General features: G+C 48.5%; 2 protein-coding genes across 5 annotated transcripts in view; both read right to left on the minus strand.

Moving 5' to 3' along the window:
* MEAK7 (MTOR associated protein, eak-7 homolog) overlaps positions 1-18,743 on the minus strand; it is a 672,801-nt gene that overhangs the window by 524,196 nt on the left and 129,862 nt on the right. The gene's annotated exons all lie outside the window — the stretch shown is intronic.
* The window catches only part of ZDHHC7 (zinc finger DHHC-type palmitoyltransferase 7), a 41,536-nt gene that overhangs the window by 4,485 nt on the left and 18,308 nt on the right, over positions 1-18,743 (minus strand). For all 4 annotated transcript variants that reach the window (XR_007722008.1, XM_050773740.1, XM_050773742.1 and 1 more), the window contains exons 2-5: positions 18,538-18,623; positions 12,211-12,542; positions 2,819-2,943; positions 284-380 (exon numbers count right to left, since the gene is read on the minus strand). Coding sequence is in view for 3 of the 4 variants with exons in the window: in XM_050773740.1 (XP_050629697.1) it covers positions 284-380; positions 2,819-2,943; positions 12,211-12,525 (537 nt within the window). In the remaining variant the exon portion in view is untranslated. The remainder of the gene's footprint in view (positions 1-283; positions 381-2,818; positions 2,944-12,210; positions 12,543-18,537; positions 18,624-18,743) is intronic.

The following is an 18,743-nucleotide window of genomic DNA, read 5'->3' on the forward strand; positions in this document are numbered from 1 at the left end:
GCTCTAACATACTTTAGGAAGATTCCTGTTATTATTAATAAACGATAGTGATTGAGAACATCTGGGAAAGAATTACAGTGAACACCTAAAATAATACAAACAACATACTGTTTATTTATTGGGACTACTTCCTGCCAATGATAGCACAGTATTATAATTTGAATCCTGGAGAAAAGGTTGGAGAGAAACTAGTCTGACGTTAGTAGATTTCCCTGCTCCAGGCAAGAAGCAGTTAAAGAATTTCAAATTCGATGTAAGTCACTACAAAAATATTTTTACTTACAGTGAAGAGCACAAAAAATCTTTGATTCTTTTCTCCTACACAATTGTTCACCCACGGGCAGTGATGATCCATTTTCCGAATACATCTTTTGCAAATACTGAAAAGGAGAGTTTGATTTTTCAGTATTCCATGCTCTGAGGAAACCAGAGTAACACAACCAAATAAAATCAAAGGTGGAGGAAAATTAGAATGCATATTCTAATACAGCATGTCAAAAAAATATCATACATACTATATTCCTTTAAGGTTTATCATTTTAATTAAATGTCTTCTGTTTCCTAAAGAAAATATTCAGTGGATCAACAGGCTGGGACGAAAGGTCACACTGAACCATACTCCACGAGTTTTCAGACTCTCCCCCAGTAGAGCTCGATCATGTACACCTATCAATAACGTTCCTAATGTTGCAAGCTTGTAAGTCTATTTCAATAAAAAACAAAATTGAATTTTTACCTTCAGAGAAAGAAACATTCTTCGTATCTTCAAATAACTCCTACCATTCAATCCATATTCACTGATGAATATGCAATATGGATTGCATATTCATCTTGAATCATCAACTATACACCCAGGCATGAAGTCATCTTGTGCTTACGGCTATATTTTACTTTTGCCTAAAACACTCTCTATGTCCAATTTTAAATAACCTAATTTGATTATCAATCACTTTTTAGTCCGAGTTTGCACCATTTAATTACATCAAGCGGCATCAATGGCAGCAGCAGGTTCGCTCCAGGAAGATTTGCTATCATGGCGTCACCTGATTTTTTTTTTTCTTTTTTTGAGACGGAGTCTTGCTCTGTCGCCCAGGCTGGAGTGCAGTGGTGCGATCTCGGCTCACTGCAAGCTCCGCCTCCCGGGTTCACGCCATTCTCCTGCCTCAGCCTCCCGAGTAGCTGGGACTACAGGTGCCCGCCACCACGCCCAGCTAATTTATTTATTTATTTATTTTTGTATTTTTAGTAGAGACGGGGTTTCACCGTGTTAGCCAGGATGATCTCGATCTTCTGACCTTGTGATCCGCCCGCCTTAGCCTCCCGAAGTGCTAGGATTACAGGCTTGAGCCACTGCGCCCCGCCCATAACATCGCCTTCCATTCATTGACCTCGGCTCCCTGCCCATCCTCCATAGCACCTGACTTCCAAAACATTCCCATTTTATCTTAAGAAACAGATTTATTGAAGTATAATTTATATATCATAGGCCAGGCAAGGTGGCTCATGCCTGTAATCCCAGCACTTTGAGAGGCCGAGGCAGGTGGATCACCTGAGGTCAGGAATTCGAGACCAGCCTGGCCAATGTGGCGAAACACCGTCTCTACTAAAAATACAAAAATCAGCCGGGCATGGTGGCAGGCGCCTGTAATCCCAGCTACTAGGGAGGCTGAGGCACCAGAATCGCTTGAGCCTGAGAGGCAGAGGTTGCAGTGAGCCGAGACTGCGCCACTGCACTCCAGCCTGGGTAAAAGAGCAAGACTCCACCCCCCCACACCACAAAAAAATTTACATACCATAAAAATCTACCTATTTGCAATGTACCATTCAATGATTTTTATTCTATCTGCAGAGTTGTGAGACCATCACCATCTAATTTTAGAACATTCCCACCATCCCAGAAAGAAACCTCAGCCCATATGCAGTCACTGCCCATTTCCAACCCCAGCCCAAGACAACCACCCACCGACTCTCCGATACCATTTCATCCTCCTTCACTTTCCGGCCAAACCATGTGGATACGAATCTTTTACAGCTTTCACTCCAGCCATAAAGCAGTCGGCACCCTGTGTCTGGGCTTCCTCCCGTTGGAGGCCATCGATGGCTTCCAGCCTATTCAAGCAGGCCACAACCCCCCAGGAGAAGGGTACTGTCCAGGTGCAGCCACGCCCCAGCAGTTTCACAGTACAGGGATGTGTGACAACTATTTCCAGGAATGGAGAAATACACCCAGACATCCACACTTCAACACGTGAAATCAACGGCCAGCCCCTCCAGGAGCAGACAAAGGAGTCAGGAGCTGGCAAATCTGGGGGAAAAGGATAAAATGCAGCCAAGACCAGCAGGAGTGAGGCATGAGGGCCAGGAAGGCTACTTGAGCCAGGCAGATAACTGGACTGTGGGGTTTAAAAATACAACTTGGTGTTTGAGAGCACACCCAAATAAATACCAAAAAAAAAAAAAAAAATGAGACCACGCCCAAAACAACCTGGCCTCTAAGCTTCACCACCGTAGGATGTGCCCAGGAGCTGTGAGCACACACGTGCTGGCCCGTAGCATGTGTGCCAAAACAGAGGTGAGAACCTCTTCACCTCCTCCGGTTTTTGAGCTACAGCGAGTCCCTCGGGAAGGAGGGGATCCCTGAGTCCATACTGTTTCCCAGTTCCCAAAAAGACTCTAGGGCACTGGCCCTTTACTCAGCTCCCTACCCCAGAAAGAGCGTGATACCTACAGACCTGCCCCTGCAGCGCTGCCCAGATGCTCGGGGCCCATGTACCTGCAGTGGTGGGCGCGCTCAGGTTTAATACAGCCGCGCACGTACCTGCAGTGGTGGGCGCGCTCGGGTTTAATACAGCAGCACTTCGGGCACTTGTAGATCACTTCCCCGGGCTTCAACTGCAAGCTCTCCATGTATTCTTTTGTAGCGTTTCCTTTGGGTACTGCCCCCTACCATATAAGAAGAATGTATTTTAGTTGGGGAGAAGGAAAGTTAAAAAAAAAAAAACACATCAGGCTGGGCGCAGTGGCTCACGCCTGTAATTCCAGCACTTTGGGAGGCTGAGGCGGGCGGATCACAAGGTCAGGAGTTTGAGATCAGCCTGGCCAACCCAGCCTGGCCAACATGGTGAAACCCCATCTCTAATAAAGATACAAAAAAATAGCCGGGAATGGTGGGGTGTGCCTGTAATCCTAGCTACTCAGGAGGCTGAGGCAGAAGAATCGCTTGAACTCGGGAGGTAGAGGTTGAAGTGAGCCGAGATCGTGCCACTGCACTCCAACCTGGGTGACAGTTTGAGACTCCGTCTCCATAAAAAAAAAATTCATCTTATATTTTCTATATCATCAAACAATAAACAAAAACTACTTTATTATCCCCTTTGATAAATGGCTTAACCACCTGCATTTTCAGAGGCAAGGCTTGTTCCCAGATAAGGGCACTGACTGTCCCCAGGGGGGCAGGGAACCTTTGTGTACAGCACTTCCCTGTAGCCCCTGCTGATGGGAGGTAACTGACAAGCACTGCCCAGAGTTTGCTTATCGGGCAGTCAGGGAACAAGGAACAAAACAATCTCAAAAAGGACTTTAACTTCGTGTTGCTAAAGTGACGTGATACTTTCGTCTCTTGGCCAACTTCCTCAAAGGCATTTACACACAAACCTGGAGGTGGCAGCCCAGACCACCTGACCCGATTCATGTCTGGCAACGAGGCCGCCCAGCAGGAGCAGCACCAGAAACTTGAACGTGCATCCGTCTGTGCCCCAAGTGCCAGAGGAGCTGGACAAGATGAGTGATGGCGAAGCAGTGGAAGGAGGAGTCGGGGAGGTCGTGAGCTGATGGTAAGGGGCAGAGCTGAAAGCCACGAGTCACCCTACCAGCACCACGTCAACTGAGGACCCGATGTAGGGAAGGTGAGGCCAGAACTGGCTGCAACAGCAAAGGCTTTGTTCTTTGGGCAGTGGAGATATATCAAAACCATGTTTGTGGGAGACAATTCTGGGAGCTGTGGCGGGGTAGAATAAGATAGGCAGACCTGCCTGGGGGGGTTCCAATGCCTCAAGAAGAGGAACAAGGCCTTGTGTCTGCTTCTTAGCCCAGAGTCTGCATTTCACGTAGAAATCACAGGTCTGGAGAATGAGACCCACAGACATTGGGAACAGCAGTCGGGGCTGCAGTGGTTGTGCAAAGACAGGGGTTATAGGTGGGGTGCAAATGGAAGGTGGGAGCTAACAGCCTGGGAGATGGCAGACGTGGTGAAGGGCTCTGCCAACAGCAAATGGCCCTGCTGGAGCTCCTTAAAATGCAGGTGCCTGGCTGGGCTCGGGAGCCACAGATCTGAATCTCTGCAGGGTGAGGGTTGACATCCAAATTTTAGAAAGTTCAGCAGGTGAGCGCCCTGCAGAGCCAGAGACTGCGGCCCTCTGGATTCAGGGCTCACAATGGGCCAGAGCTAGAGACTCGGGCAGCACAGGCAGGGGCCCCAGGAGGGGCTGCAGGGCAAATGTGAGCGTTCACTGCCCAAACCTCCCCCGAAGTTTACTTCCTCCAAACAAGGCCCCGTCAGTCCCGTGGCCCTAATATGGGGAAGCTGTTTTGGTCAAAATCAAAGTGTTTCCTAACACACTGCCTCCTCAAAGAAGTTAGAAAAGGGTTTAAACTCATCTTTGAAAACTTAAATCAGAATCAGTAAAACATTTTACTGGCCGGGCACGGTGGCTCACGTCTGTAATCCCAGAACTTTGGGAGGCTGAGGTGGGTGGATCATGAGGTTAGGAGTTCAAGACGAGCCTGGCCAAGATGGCAAAACCCCATCTCTACTAAAAATACAAAAATTAGCTGGGCGTGGTGGCGGGCACCTGTAATATCTCAGCTACTCAGGAGGGTGAGGCAGAAAACCCAGGAGGTGGAAGTTGCAGTGAGCTGAGATTGTGCCACTGCACTCCAGCCTGGGCCACAGAGTGAGACTCTGTACCCCCCACCCCTACCCCCCAAAAAAATTACATTCCACAATTTGGAGTCTTTTGTTGTTGTTATTGTTTTGAGACAGAGTCTCGCTCTGTTGCCCAGGCTGGAGTACAGTGGCGTGATCTTGGCTCGTTGCAACCTCTGCTTCCAGGATTCAAGCGATTCTCCTGCCTCAGCCCTACCAAGTAGCTGGGATTACAGGCACCCACCACCACACCCGCCTAATTTTTTGTATTTTTAGTTGAGACAGGGTTTCGCCATGTTGGCCAGGCTGGTCTCGAACTCCTGACCTCAGGTGATCCAACCGCCTCAGCCTTCCAAAGTGCTAGGATTACAGGCATGAGCCACCATACCCGGCCTGGAGTCTTTAATCAACTTTCCTCCAGCAATCTAGGGATCTTAACACTGCTTTGATTTATAAAATCCCACAATGTTGCATATATGTCTCAGGTGACAGCTGAGTGTTATAAATCTCCTCAATAAGAGGAAATGGGCCAGATTTGAAAACTGCAAACACCGTAATTTTATGAGCCATGCATGCACTTTCCCGCAGCAGCAAATATGATACGATGTGGCACGATACTTCTGGAAAGTGGCTACCCCAACGCTACCCCAGTTTTTGGTCACTTATGAGCAAGGAAAGGCATTTCGAAGGGGTAGCCAAGTACGCACTGGGTGATCCTCAGGGACCTGAGACTGTGGGATTTCAGGCACTTGCTGGGTCCAGGGATTCCTTTTTGTTGCTCAGAACCCTGACAGACAGTGAACCCAGGCAGACAATGAAACTCTTCAGGGCATGGTCTCCTGGGGATTTCATGGAGGGGTTCCATCCACCTAAGGCCCCAAGTCTATCACTTACATTTTCATCCTGAGCCTTTCGAGGTGTGGTTTGACAGAAACAGAGACCATATGCAGAGGGGGTGTGCACGGCTGCACCATCTCAAAGGGCCTTGCCCGGATGTGCCCATGACAACAGCCGCAGGGGCTGGAGCACCGTCTCCTCTGCACCCATGGGGCGTTCTTCTTCCCACCAGAACAAACCTTCCAAGTAATTGAGCACATTCCTCAGTTCCCATTTTAACCATTTTCGGGAGGTTTTTTCTAAAACACTTCTTGAATGTTTCCCGCCCATCTTCCGACTGACCACAGGCTCCAGGCCATAGGATGCCTTCAGGCTCCTTCCTCCCACCCCAAACACCTGGCTGCCTCCCTTCAGAGGTGCTCCCTGATTGGCTGTTCCCTCTCATGGTGCCCCTGCCCATATCCCACTTCCAGTCTGCCCTGATGAGACAAAGCGGCCAGTCAGGCCCGGGCAAAGCACACACTGCCACCTCGCCCTTCCAGGGCAGTTAGGCTTTGCAGAGCATGCTTCCTGTCCTCTCTCCACTGCTCTCCACCCCAGCTCCCTATCATGCATTCTGGATCCCCAGGGCCTAACTAAGGGGCAGGTAAGAATGGGGCTGGGCCTGTGGATCTGCCTCCTAATTTATGGAAAATGCTGGGGAGGAGGAACATGTCAAAACCCAGTACAGGGATGTCAACTGCAAACAAAGAACTGTGTTTCTTCAACCTAAACCCCAAGAGAAAAAAAGAGATTGCAGCAACCACACAAATTAATTAAAAGAGATGTTATAGACATATAAACCTATCACACTGTGTGGATCCTTATTTGGATCCTGATTCAAGGGAAAAAAATTATAAAAGAATTGAGACAGGCCACTAACGGTGGCTCACACCTATAATCCCAGCACTTTGGGAGGCCGAGGCAGGCGGATCACTTGAGGTCAGGAGTTCAAGACCAGCCTGACCAACATGGTGAAACCCCGTCTCTACTAAAAATACAAAAATTAACTGGGCGTGGTGGCGCATGCCTATAATCCCAGCTACTCAGGAGGCTGAGGTGACAGAATCGCTTGAACCCAGGAGGTGACTGTTGCAATGAGCCGAGATTGGGCCATTGCACTCCAGCCTGGGCAACAGAGTGAGACTCTGTCTCAAAAAAAATTGAGACAATTGAGGGAAGCTGAACTCTAACAGGATAGATGGTATTAAATATTGTATTGCTTTACATGAGCTACCAGTATTGAAGTTATATTTTTACAAAGAGCCCTTTTAAAAGATACACACATTTACAAATGAAACGAAAGAATGAGTGAGATTTAGGTGGGTTATCTGGGCAGGGAACAGCATGGGCGAGGCCACCCTGTGAGGTGGTGACAAGCTCAAGGCAGAGTGCTCTTTTCTTCCTACCGTGCACATTTGGAATTTCCCATAAGAAGTGAAATTGTCGGCCGGGCGCGGTGGCTCACGCCTGTAATCCCAGCACTTTGGGAGGCCGAGGCGGGCGGATCACAAGGTCAGGAGATCGAGACCATCCTGGCTAACACGGTGAAACCCCGTCTCTACTAAAAATGCAAAAAATTAGCTGGGCGAGGCGGCGGGCGCCTGTAGTCCCAGCTACTCGGGAGGCTGAGGCAGGAGAATGGCGTGAACCCGGGAGGCGGAGCTTGCAGTGAGCCGAGATCGCGCCACTGCACTCCAGCCCGGGCGACAGAGCGAGACTCCGTCTCAAAAAAAAAAAAAAAAAAAAAAAGTGAAATTGTCAAGGCCGGGGCTCTGGAGACAGACAACCTGGTTCAAATCCCAGCCTGGCCTCTTACTGGCAGTGAGGTCTCATGTTCTCACACGGATGTTCCGCCTACGTCCCAGCACTGCTGTGAGGGTGGGAGGAAAGCATGCTTTTGGCAGAGCTCCTGGACGGCAGCCGAGGCCCCATGAAGGGTACCTCTGGAAGGCACTCGCACAGCTGCCGAGAAGGCTCACGGGCATCCACGGGGCTGGCACTGAAGACACAGGCTCCATCAGGTGAAGGGATCCGGGGCCCGGGGCCGTGGGTGGCCTGCCTCCCTCCCAGCCCTCTCACGATCCTAAAGTGAAGCTTGGGATCAAAGTCGCATCCTTCCACAGCAGGGTTCATTGCTCTATCAGCAGGCCTCCGACCCCATCTTCCCCTCCACACCCCACTCAAAGCACCAGTGACTTTCCGCAAGTGACAATACAAACCCAGGCCAATCCCAGCAAGGATTGGTCCTATTGGTTTAGAAAAATGACATGAAGTCCCACTGGGGTATCTCCCCCAACCCCTTAACTGTTCAGTTCAGAGGTGATGTGATGGTTCTAGTTCAGCCTGGACTGGACCCTGGTAGGGTAAAGACATGATCTGTGGACAGAAGAAATCAGCTCCCCACTGGGAAGACAGAGATGACACCTGACCCTCCTGGGCCATGCCCACTCTCCCCTTCAGAACAGTAGAGCTAGACATCAGTGACTGCCACTCCACCTGCTCTGGGGACTGCCCTTCTTCCCTGGGCAGCAGGAAAGCCAGGACTCAGACAAAGCCTGAGGGCAGCTGCCAGCATCTCCCCTCTGTCCACCTGCCAGCAGTCAAAGGCGTCCTTGCCCTGGGGCTCTGCATACTCCCCCTTCCTCAGTTTCATTTACAGTGACTCCTGGCGGTTTCTGTCACTTGTCACCAGAGTCCTAATATGTGACATGGGTTAAACAGTGACATCCAAATAGACAAAGGACTCAAGCAGACATTCCTCCAAAGAAGACACACAAATGACCAACAAGCACATGAAATGATGCTCAACATCGTTGGTCATTAGGCAGATACACAGCAAAGACAGATACGGCGTCACAAAAGAAGGGCAACAATGTGTTGAAGACGTGGACACACTGCAGATGGGAATGTAAAATGGTGTGGACGCTTCGGTGTTTGGGTTTTTTTTTTTTTTTCATTCCCTTCCCCACAATTTTTTTTCCCCTTTTTCTTTTTTTCCCCCAGACACTTTAGAGAATACTTGGCAGTTCCACAAAAAGTTAAACATAGAGTCACCATATGTCCCAGCGACTCCACTCCTAGGTATATACCCAAGAGAAATGAAACATGCATCCACACAAAAACTTACACGACTGTTCAGAGCAGCATGATTCGTAACAGCCGAAAAGCGGAACTTGCCCAAATGCCCATCAACTAACGACGGTTATAAGCGAGACAGGTCCGGCCAAAGCATGGAATATTATTCAGCCCTAAACCAAACGAAGCACTGATCATGCCACAGCACGACGGACCCTGAAAACACAATGGCTAGTGAAAGCCAGGCACAAAAGGTTACAGATGAGATGACTATGAAAGTCCCTGAAGAGGCAAATTCCACAGAGACAGCAGATGAGTGGTTGCCAGGGGCAGAGGGCATTGGTGGGGAGGGGGCTGGGAAGTGATGGCTAAGGGGTGTGGGGTTCCTTTCTGAGGTGATAAAAAATGTCCTAAAACTGACTAGGTGATGGTTGGACACTCTGTGGATGCACTAAACACCACAGACTAGACACAAGGATGGATTTAGTGCTATATGAATTAAATCTCAATCAAAACACCCCTGACATCCAAGATCTCCAACTTCTCCCTCAGAATGTTCCATTCAACATTCTCTGCAGTAATACGACAAGCAAAAGAAATCTGCCCCCCAGGGCAGCAGCATGCCCTTGCACACACCTTCCACCCCGACTTCCTGGCTGCCTCCAGTTCTCCAGGCTTCTGGGGCCTTTTCCCCAGGAGCAGGAGCTGGACTGCTGAGTAGCTGTAGAGTCCAAGCGCAGAGGAGAAAGGGGCAAACTGCTGAGGAGTCCCAGCCAGGCTGACCCTCCCCCGTGTCCCACCCCACACTCACAAGCAGGAGGCTTTGCACAGACTCGGTTCCCTCACCACAACTGCCCACAAGGGTTGGGTCCAGCCCAGTTTTCACTGTGTGGGCAGATGGTCAGAAGTCACTGGATTTTTCCTACAAGGCAATATTCCAGTAAAAATCGCTGAGCTGGACCTGGCCCTGTAGCTGGCCCTCTCCTTAGTCAAAGTGCCTGGGCACTTTGCTTGGGCAACAAGCAAGGAGTTTTGCTGCAGCCAAGGAAGGAGAGGGCAGAGACCCACAGGGATCAGGAGCGGGGTCTGGCTCCTAGAGGGAGACTTGCTGTGTAAAAGGAAATGATGACACAGCCTTTAATTATCTGAAGGCACAAACCCGTCAGAGAAGAGACTCGGTAACGGTCAAAGACTCCACCGTCAGATCAGGCTACAAAGCCACTGGCAGACTTTGCTTCCAAGTTTGTCCCCAAGGTACCACCCCCCAGCTGCCCACTGGGTTGGGCCTGTAATACTGTTCCACTCCCAGGACAGCTGCCCACGACCTCTCCTAGTAAAACAGAAGAAAGTAAACAATGTACATCCAAACCCTGAATAATTAATTCAGATAAAGCAAAGACAGATAAAGCCACATGTAGACCACATTCTGTGAGCTCATCGGTTGTAGTTTATCCTCAAAAAAGAGTCCTCATCAGGCATGATGGCTCACGCTTGTAATCTCAGCACTTTGGGAGGCTGAGGTGAGTGGACCACCTGAGGTCAGGAGTTCAAGACCAGTCTGACCAACATGATGAAACCTGTCTCTACTAAATATACAAAATTAGCCAGACATGGTGGTACATGCCTGTAATCCTAGCTACTCAGGGGTCTGAGGCAGGAGAATAGCTTGAACCCAGGAGGCAGAGGTTGTAGTGAGCCAAGATCGTACATTGCACTCCAGCCTGGACAATAAGAGCGAAACTCCATCTCAAAAAAAAAAAAAAAAAAAAAAGTCCTAATTTTATTAACTTCTGGGTACCTTCTTTAGAGAAAGCTTAGAAATAGATGACAGCCCAGTAGATTTTACATTGACAAATGGGGAGTCCCTATATCATGGTTTAAAACCACGGTTTTAAAGCAGTGGAAAGAACTTTTTTCAAATGAAAATCTACTGACTGTTATACCTGGCCTCGCACGCCTGCAGCTGCTGGGCGTCTCTCCTCCGAGCTCTGCGGGGAGCCTGGAACTCACTGACTACAGGTGACGGATGGCTAAGCTGCAAAGATCTGTACAATCGGCCCGAATGCTGTTCCCTGATTGAAGGATGTCTCAAAACTCAGGAACAGCCTCAAAGCCCAGGTGTAAGCTGAACCTGGTGGCCTGCAAGACGTCAGGAACTGGGTGTATTTCACTGTGCTAGGTCTGGCCTATGTTTATTCTCAGCCTAAAGGGAATCTGCTCCCAAAATGAGCTCAGTCCATCTTTCCTGTTCCACACCCATGTCAATCTGTCCCTGTGCACTGCTTCCTCCAACAGGTCAGCCACACCTGAGCACACTGCTAATTATGGAATCCTTCCTCTCTGCTTTTCAGGCAGGTTGAGCCTTTACCTTTTACCAGCTGGCTGAACACAACGTTTGCTTCAGGATTTAGCTGAGACATGACAACGAGAGAACTACAGAGCTAGAAAGAACTTAGGAAAAATATCTAACCTTCTAGCTCAGTGAAGTTCACATAGTTGCTTACAGTCAAATGACAACTGAAAAGACTGGTAAAGTGGTGACATCTAGAACCCAGGCTTCCCAGCTTTCAGTCTGTCCTTGGGAAAAACAAAATATTTAAACTAGAAGGGATTTTAGAAATTACCTAACACAGGCCGGGTGTGGTGGCTCACGCGTGTAATCCCAGCACTCTGGGAGACGGAGGCAGGTGGATCACCTGAGGTGTCAGGAGTTTGAGACCAGCCTGGCAAACATGGTGAAACCCTGTCTCTACTAAAAATACAAAAAAATTAGCCGGGCATGGTGGTGCGCACCTGTGATCCCAGCTACTGAGGAAGCTGAGGTAGGAGAATCGCTTGAAACCAGGAGGCAGAGGTTGTAGTGAGCCGAGATTGCATCACTGTACTCCAGGCTGGGAGACAGAGCGAAATGCCATCTCCAAAATAAATAAATAAATAAATTTAGCACTGGGTGTGGTTGTGCTTGTCTGTAATCCCAGCTACTCGGGAGGATGAGGCACAAGACTCAATTCAACCTGGGAGGCAGAGGTTGCAGTGAGCCATAGTTACACCACTGCACTCCAGCCTGGGCAATAGAGCAAGACTCCGTCTCAAAGAAGAAGAAAAAAAAAAGAAAGAAAAGAAAAAAATTAGCACAATGGGCTAATACATTCCATCAGCATACCATGATATCACTACTATTTAAGCAATGTTTCTTCTCCAGTTATGACATGGAAAAGGCTAGAAGCTTGTGTCCAGGAATTAATAAAAACCTGAGGTCATTCACCACATGGTCTGCGTGCGACACTAGACCAGACACAAGAGAGCCACCCAGCGAGGCAGCCAGTACTCACAGGGTCGGTGAGCATGGTTCTCAGGTGGGACGACAGGGCAAGCACGGCCAAGCAGTTAAAGATGACCCCATTGACCACAGAGTACCAGAAGTCTTTGGAAGGCAGCAACATGACGAAAGTCACCACGAAGTCTGCATAGGCGACCAGAAGCCACGTCATGACAGCACAGATCATGCCACAGCCATCACGGATGAACCAGACCCGGTCAGCCACGTCAGCCTCGGAGGAGGAGGATGATGAAGAGTCATAGTTGTCATTTTCAGCCAGGAGAGGATGATGCTCGACGTCCCGGAGCCTGTGTCCTGATGGCTGCATGATTTCCCTGACGCACCCTGGGGAGGGGGACGACACAGAGCTGGTGAGGCTCAAAAAGCTCACAAGCTATACCTTAAATATGATGTGTTATGGTTGGTCCTTGGCCATTTCATAAAGTTAGTCTAAATACACACAGTGGGAAAGAAGAACATAATAAGATCTAAATTTTTAAATCTCTGACTTTATTGATTGCTTTACTACAACACAGTGAGTCCCACAGTACAGGTTATGCCTACATACAACAAAACCTATGCCAGCCGTGGCCACAAAGATTATGGAAAGCACAAGCTAGACGCGAAGTCCCAGCACCAGGTTCCCCAGCAGGGTGGAGAGGAGCTCTGCTGTATCACTGCTGCACTCGCTCCCCAGCCCCACCTGTCCCTCCTCTGCTCAGCAGCTCGCCTCAGTGCTCCCAAGCAGGCGCCCAGCACAGACTTTAGCAAACAGCACGATGAAAGAACGACAAGTAAGTCACTGGTTCTCTATTCATCTTTACACCGCCTCATACACACTGACCTCATCGGTCTTACCTGTTTCTTCTCAATTTGATTCTCAGTTTATCCTCACTTCTCTGTGATGTTTTTGGAGCAGGCTCCCATTTTTATATCTCTGTTCCTTGACACTCTATCCTGCTTCTAGAATGCCCTTCATTTCTATCTTTTTTTTTTTTTTTTTTTTTTTTCTTGCCCAGGCTGGAGTGCAGTGGCGCGATCTTGGCTCACTGCAACCTCCATCTCCCGGGTTCAAGTGATTCTCCTGCCTCAGCCTCCTGAGTAGCTGGGATCACAGGCGCCTGCCACAACGCCCGGCTAATTTTTTTGTATTTTTAGTAGAGATGGAGTTTCACCATATTGGCCAGGCTGGTCTCAAACTCCTGACCTCAGGTGATCCACCCACCTCAGCCTCCCAAATTGCTGGGATTACAGGCGTGAGCCACCGCACCCAGCCTCTATTTTAATCTTCTAAAAGTTTCCTGTTTTTGTTATTTTTGGGAACACAGTCTCCCTCTGTTGCCCAAGCTGGAGTGCAGTGCCACAGTCACAGCTCACAGACAAGGTCTCACTATGTTGCCTGGGCTGCTCTGGAACTCCTGGGCTCAATCTTCCTGCCTCAGCCTTCCAGAGTCCTGGGATTACAGATAAGAGCCACCATGCCCAGCCTTTCCTTCATTTATTAATCCATTCTTTTGCAAGCCATCCTTTTGACACTTCTAACCTATTCCCCATAGCATCTGATTTCTAAGAACATACAAGATCTAAAGAAACTAAAGAGAAAAGTGGGACCAGGCACAGTGGCTCACGCCTGTAAGCCCAGCATTTTGGGAGGCTGAGGCAGGTGGATCACTTCGGGTCAGGAGTTTGAGACCAGCCTGCCCAACATGGTGAAACCCCGTCTCTACTAAAAATACAAAAACTAGCCGGGTGTGGTGTCACGCGCCTGTAATCCCAGCTACTCAGGAGGCTGAGGCAGGAGAATCACTTGAACCCGGGAGGCAGAGGCTGCAGTGAGCCGAGATCACGCCACTGCACTCCAGCCTGGGCAAAAGAGCGAGACTCAGTCTCAAAAAATAAAGAAAGAAAGAAAGAAAAGAAAAGAAAAGAAAAGAAAAGAAAAGAAAAAAAAGAAAGAAAGAAAGAAAGAAAGAAAGAAAGAGAGAGAGAGAGAGAGAGAGAGAGAGAGAGAGAGAGAGAGAGAGAAAGAAAGAAAGAAAGAAAGAAAGAAAGAAAGAAAGAAAGAAAGAAAGAAAGAAAGAAAGAAAGAGAAAGAAAAAAGTGGGCCAGGTGCAGTGGCTCACACCTGTAACCCCAGCACTTTCAGACGCCAAGGCAGGTGGATCACAAGGTTACAAGTTCAAGACCAGCATGGCCAAGATGGTGAAACCCTGTCTCTACTAAAAATACAAAAATTAGTCAGGCACTGTGGCAGGCGCCTGTAATCCCACCTACTCGGGAGGCTGAGGCAGAAGAATCGCTTGAACCCAGGCAGTTGGAGGTTGCCGTGAGCTGAGATTGCACCACTGCACTCTAGCCTAGTGACAGAGCAAGACTCCCTCTCCAGGAAGAAAAAGAAAAAAGTGCACTTTTCCTGGTAACTATTTTGACTGCTTCTTTGATTGCACACCCTTCTCTTTTTTTTTTTTTGAGACAGAGTCTCGCTCTGTCGCCCAGGCTGGAGTGCAGTGGCCAGATCTCAGCTCACTGCAAGCTCCGCCTCCCGGGTTCCCGCCATTCTCCTGCCTCAGCCTCCCGAGTAGCTGGGACCACAGGCACCGCCACCTCGCCCGGCTAATTTTTTGTGTTTTTTTTTTTTTTTTTTTTTTTTTTTTTTTTTTTTTTTTTTTTTGACGGAGTCTCGCTCTGTCGCCCAGGTTGGAGTGCAGTGGCCGGATCTCAGCTCACTGCAAGCTCCGCCTCCCAGGTTTACGCCATTCTCCTGCCTCAGCCTCCTGAGTAGCTGGGACTACAGGCGCCCGCCACCTCGCCCGGCTAGTTTTTTGTATTTTTAGTAGAGACGGGGTTTCACCGTGTTAGCCAGGATGGTCTCGATCTCCTGACCTCGTGATCCGCCCGTCTCGGCCTCCCAAAGTGCTGGGATTACAGGCTTGAGCCACCGCGCCCGGCTGATTGCACACCCTTCTCTTATCGGTGTTTGCTCTGAGAGCTGTAATATCACAGATAAAGAGCCAGGGAAAGGAAGAGACAGTCAATTTCGCCTTAGCTTTCCCATGGGGAGAAAACACTGACAAATATTATAACGAACTGACCCTGGCACTTTCTCAGAGCAGGAGCGCTCCTCATGCTTTAAGCAGGCAGAGTGCAGAAACCTGGCTTCTGAAATGCGAATAAAGGAGAGTAATAAGAATGTTCTCAGAGGTCAGGCCACTACAACTGAGTAACAGCACTGGGTGCTGTTTTTCAAATCTGGGTGTGACTTTTTCTTTTCTTAAATGCAACTGGAACACAGCAATTATGAAAACATTTGCCGAATGAACATGTGGTGAGGGTTCATTTGCCAAATACTTTACAAAATTTCCTCTCGATACAAAAATGCTGACTGGTACCAGAGCAAAATGAAATTGTTTTCCAAAGTCAGTAAAATAGCCCTATTTTTCAATCAGATAAAAGCAGCTTTAAAAAATGTTTAAGGCTGGGTGCAGTGGCTCACATCTGTAACCCCAGCACTTTGGGAGACTGAGGCAGAAGGATCATTTGAGCCCAGGAGTTTGAGATCAGCCTGAGCACCAGAGTAAGACCTCATCTCTACAGAAAATAAAAATTAGCCAGGCATGGTGGCTTGCGCTGTAGTCCCACCTACTAGGGAGGCTGAGGTGGGAAGACTGCTTGAGCCTGGGAGGTTGAGGCTGCAATGAGCCATGATCATGCCACTGCACTCCAGCCAGGGTGGCAGAGAGACCCTGTCTCAAAAAATAAAAATAAATAAATGCTTAAGGCCAAGTGTGGTGGCTTACACCTGTCATCTCAGCACTTTGGGAGGCCAAGGTGGGAGGATCTCTTGAGCCCAGGAGTTTGAGACTGGCCTGAGCAACATGTGAAGACCCAATCTCTATAAAAAAAAATTTTTTTTTCATTAGTCAGGTGTGGTGGCACGCACCTGTACCCCTAGATGTGTGGGAGACTGAGGTGGCAGGATCGCTTGAGCCTGGCAGGTTGAGGCTACAGAGAGCCACGATCCCACCACTGCATTCCAGCCTGGTCAACGGAGTAAGATCCAGTGTCAAAAAAATTGTTTTAATTTAAAAAATTTTTTAAATAAGCATTTAAGTGAAATAGAAGAAACTAGAGATCAAACGAATTTGGATGGACCCCTTAGCCAGCCATTCCTTCAGCATTTTCTGAACTGACGTCTTCCGGATCTGTCTGCTCAACATGCCCTGCAAACACCTTTGCAGCGCCCATTTCCTCTACATAAACCCCATTCACCTGCAGAGCCTAACTTTTCTCTCTTCTAGGCAACCCACCCTGAAAAGGGAGTTCTCTTTCTTCTGAGGAGCAATTTGTGAAGGGGTCTCTAGACATCAGATGTGACCATCTGGACATGAAGGCTGAAACTGCTTCTGCCTGCACCACTAGTAAAAGCCTGACTGTCAGGGGGCTGAGAAAGTACCTGGAAGTTTCTCTGCCTCTGCTGAAGCCCTGGGCACGCTCACCAGCTCTCCCTCCCGGGTACTTACCACTTGCTACCCAAGAGCTCTTGCAGGTTCCACCTCCCTGCCTGATGTCAGCCCCTCCAGGGCGGTCTGGGTCTCCTCCCGCTCTGTTCCCCTTGTGCCTTGCATGCTGTCTGGCGCACAGCAAGGGCATGTTTGCTAAAAGGCAGACGTAACAAAAAGCAAGCAGTCCCTCTCTCAGATTCCAATCACCTCCTGCTGATTTCCATCTAAGTTTCTTGGTGAATCATATCTGTGGGCCTGGGTACATCAAGGCCGTAAGCTGAAAAATTCCTCTGACCAGAACCGTTTTGCTTTATGTTGACTTCTCTAATAGGACACATTCCATCAGAAAAGGAAGGGTGCTTGCCAGGCAGTAAAACAAGCTGTACTTTTGTCAGAGCGCAATGTTTGGGCAGTCTGAGCTCTCTCCAGAAAGCAGGGCCCCTTGAAAGTCTTCTAAAGGCAGACATGTGACACCTGAGCCAGCTCAGCTCTGCCTTCCCAGTTCAGGTCGTGGTGAGACCTCCATGGAGTGCAAGATGCTGCTGTGGCTCCATGTCTGACCTAGGGGTGCGGATGGGCAGGCACCGCTGTGTAAGGAGAGCGCCCACAGACACCGAACACTGGCCATGGCAGGACGTTCCCATCAGCACATATTAGGGTGACGTGTAACACTTGAGGGCTTTAGTGCCCTATCTATAAGATCCGTTAGAAGTCAACAGGAAAATAACATAAGATCCAAAAATCCCTTTATTTTCAAGAAAGCAACAAACAAATATCGCAAGGTTAGGCTGGACAAATACAGCTCTCAGTAACAAAGTGCACTCGCATCTCTGAGTCACTGTATTTACACTTGAGTAATGCAACAGGAAGGGAGGGGAAGAAATGAAGAAATCATTCCTTTACATGGAACCCTAATCTAAAAGCAAACAGCACAGCCATTTGAGATGCGGTATTAAAATGCACACACTCCTTAGGAGTAAGGGCACAGCCTTATTCTGCACTGAATTCCAAAACCACTGTTGACTTCATACTCAAGACAGTTGCTGAGGGAACCCTGAAAACACTGGGCACTGTCACACAGATGTCCCAGCACCACTTTTCTACTCCAAGGGCCGATTTAATGGGATTTTCTCAACACTCCTGAACCTAAGCTCTTTATCAGCACATTAAACAAAGCCATTTCCCAGAACACCAAAAGCAACACTACAAATCTCCATATTTAAAGGGACAACCACACAAGCAAAAAACTTTTCATTTCAGGCCAGGCGCAGTGGCTCATGCCTGTAATCCCAGCACTTTGGGAGGCTGAGGCGGTTGGATCACTGGAGGTCAGGAGTTCAAGACCAGCCTGGCCAACACAGTGAAACCCCATCTCTACCAAAAATACAAAAATTAGCCGGGCATGACGGTGGGTGCCTGTAATCCCAGCTACTAGGGAAGCTGAGGCAGGAGAATCGCTTGAACCTGGGAGGCAGAGGTCGCAGTGAGCCAAGATCACACCACTGCACTCCAGCCTGGGTGACAGAGCGAGACTCCGTCTCAAAAAAAAAACCAAAACAAAAGAAAAAAAAAAACCCTTTCAATTTCAGGTGTAAAGCGGGGTATTCCCCTCATCTTGTAATACTGGCCAAGAACTCATCAATTCAATTCATGGAGTCCCCTCCACAGACACACCCTCCTTTTAGGACAGGAAGGCCGTGGCTGAAAAGGAAGGCAGGTCTGTCGGCCTTTGCACCACGCCTCTGCTTTGCCACATGCACAGGTTACCTTTTTAGTAATATACAAGTGTCAGCTGGGAGAAAGGAAAGTGATTAGACCCTAAATAATCATACTCTTACCTTACAAATTATTTCTAAACATCACTTGAACATTTTGTGCCTTTTCTTCAGGATCTTAAGGTGCATACTGTCCTATGTGATCGGATCTGAAAGAGAATAAAATCTGATTAGAAAAAGTGATTTATGACAAACATTGTATCATATTTCTTAGGGTATGATTTTTGGAGTGTATATAAGCAACGTAACATTTGACGCATCAAGTTCTG

The sequence above is a fragment of the Macaca thibetana genome, chromosome 20 (assembly GCF_024542745.1).
Source record: "Macaca thibetana thibetana isolate TM-01 chromosome 20, ASM2454274v1, whole genome shotgun sequence".
NCBI classification, from domain to species: domain Eukaryota; kingdom Metazoa; phylum Chordata; class Mammalia; order Primates; family Cercopithecidae; genus Macaca; species Macaca thibetana.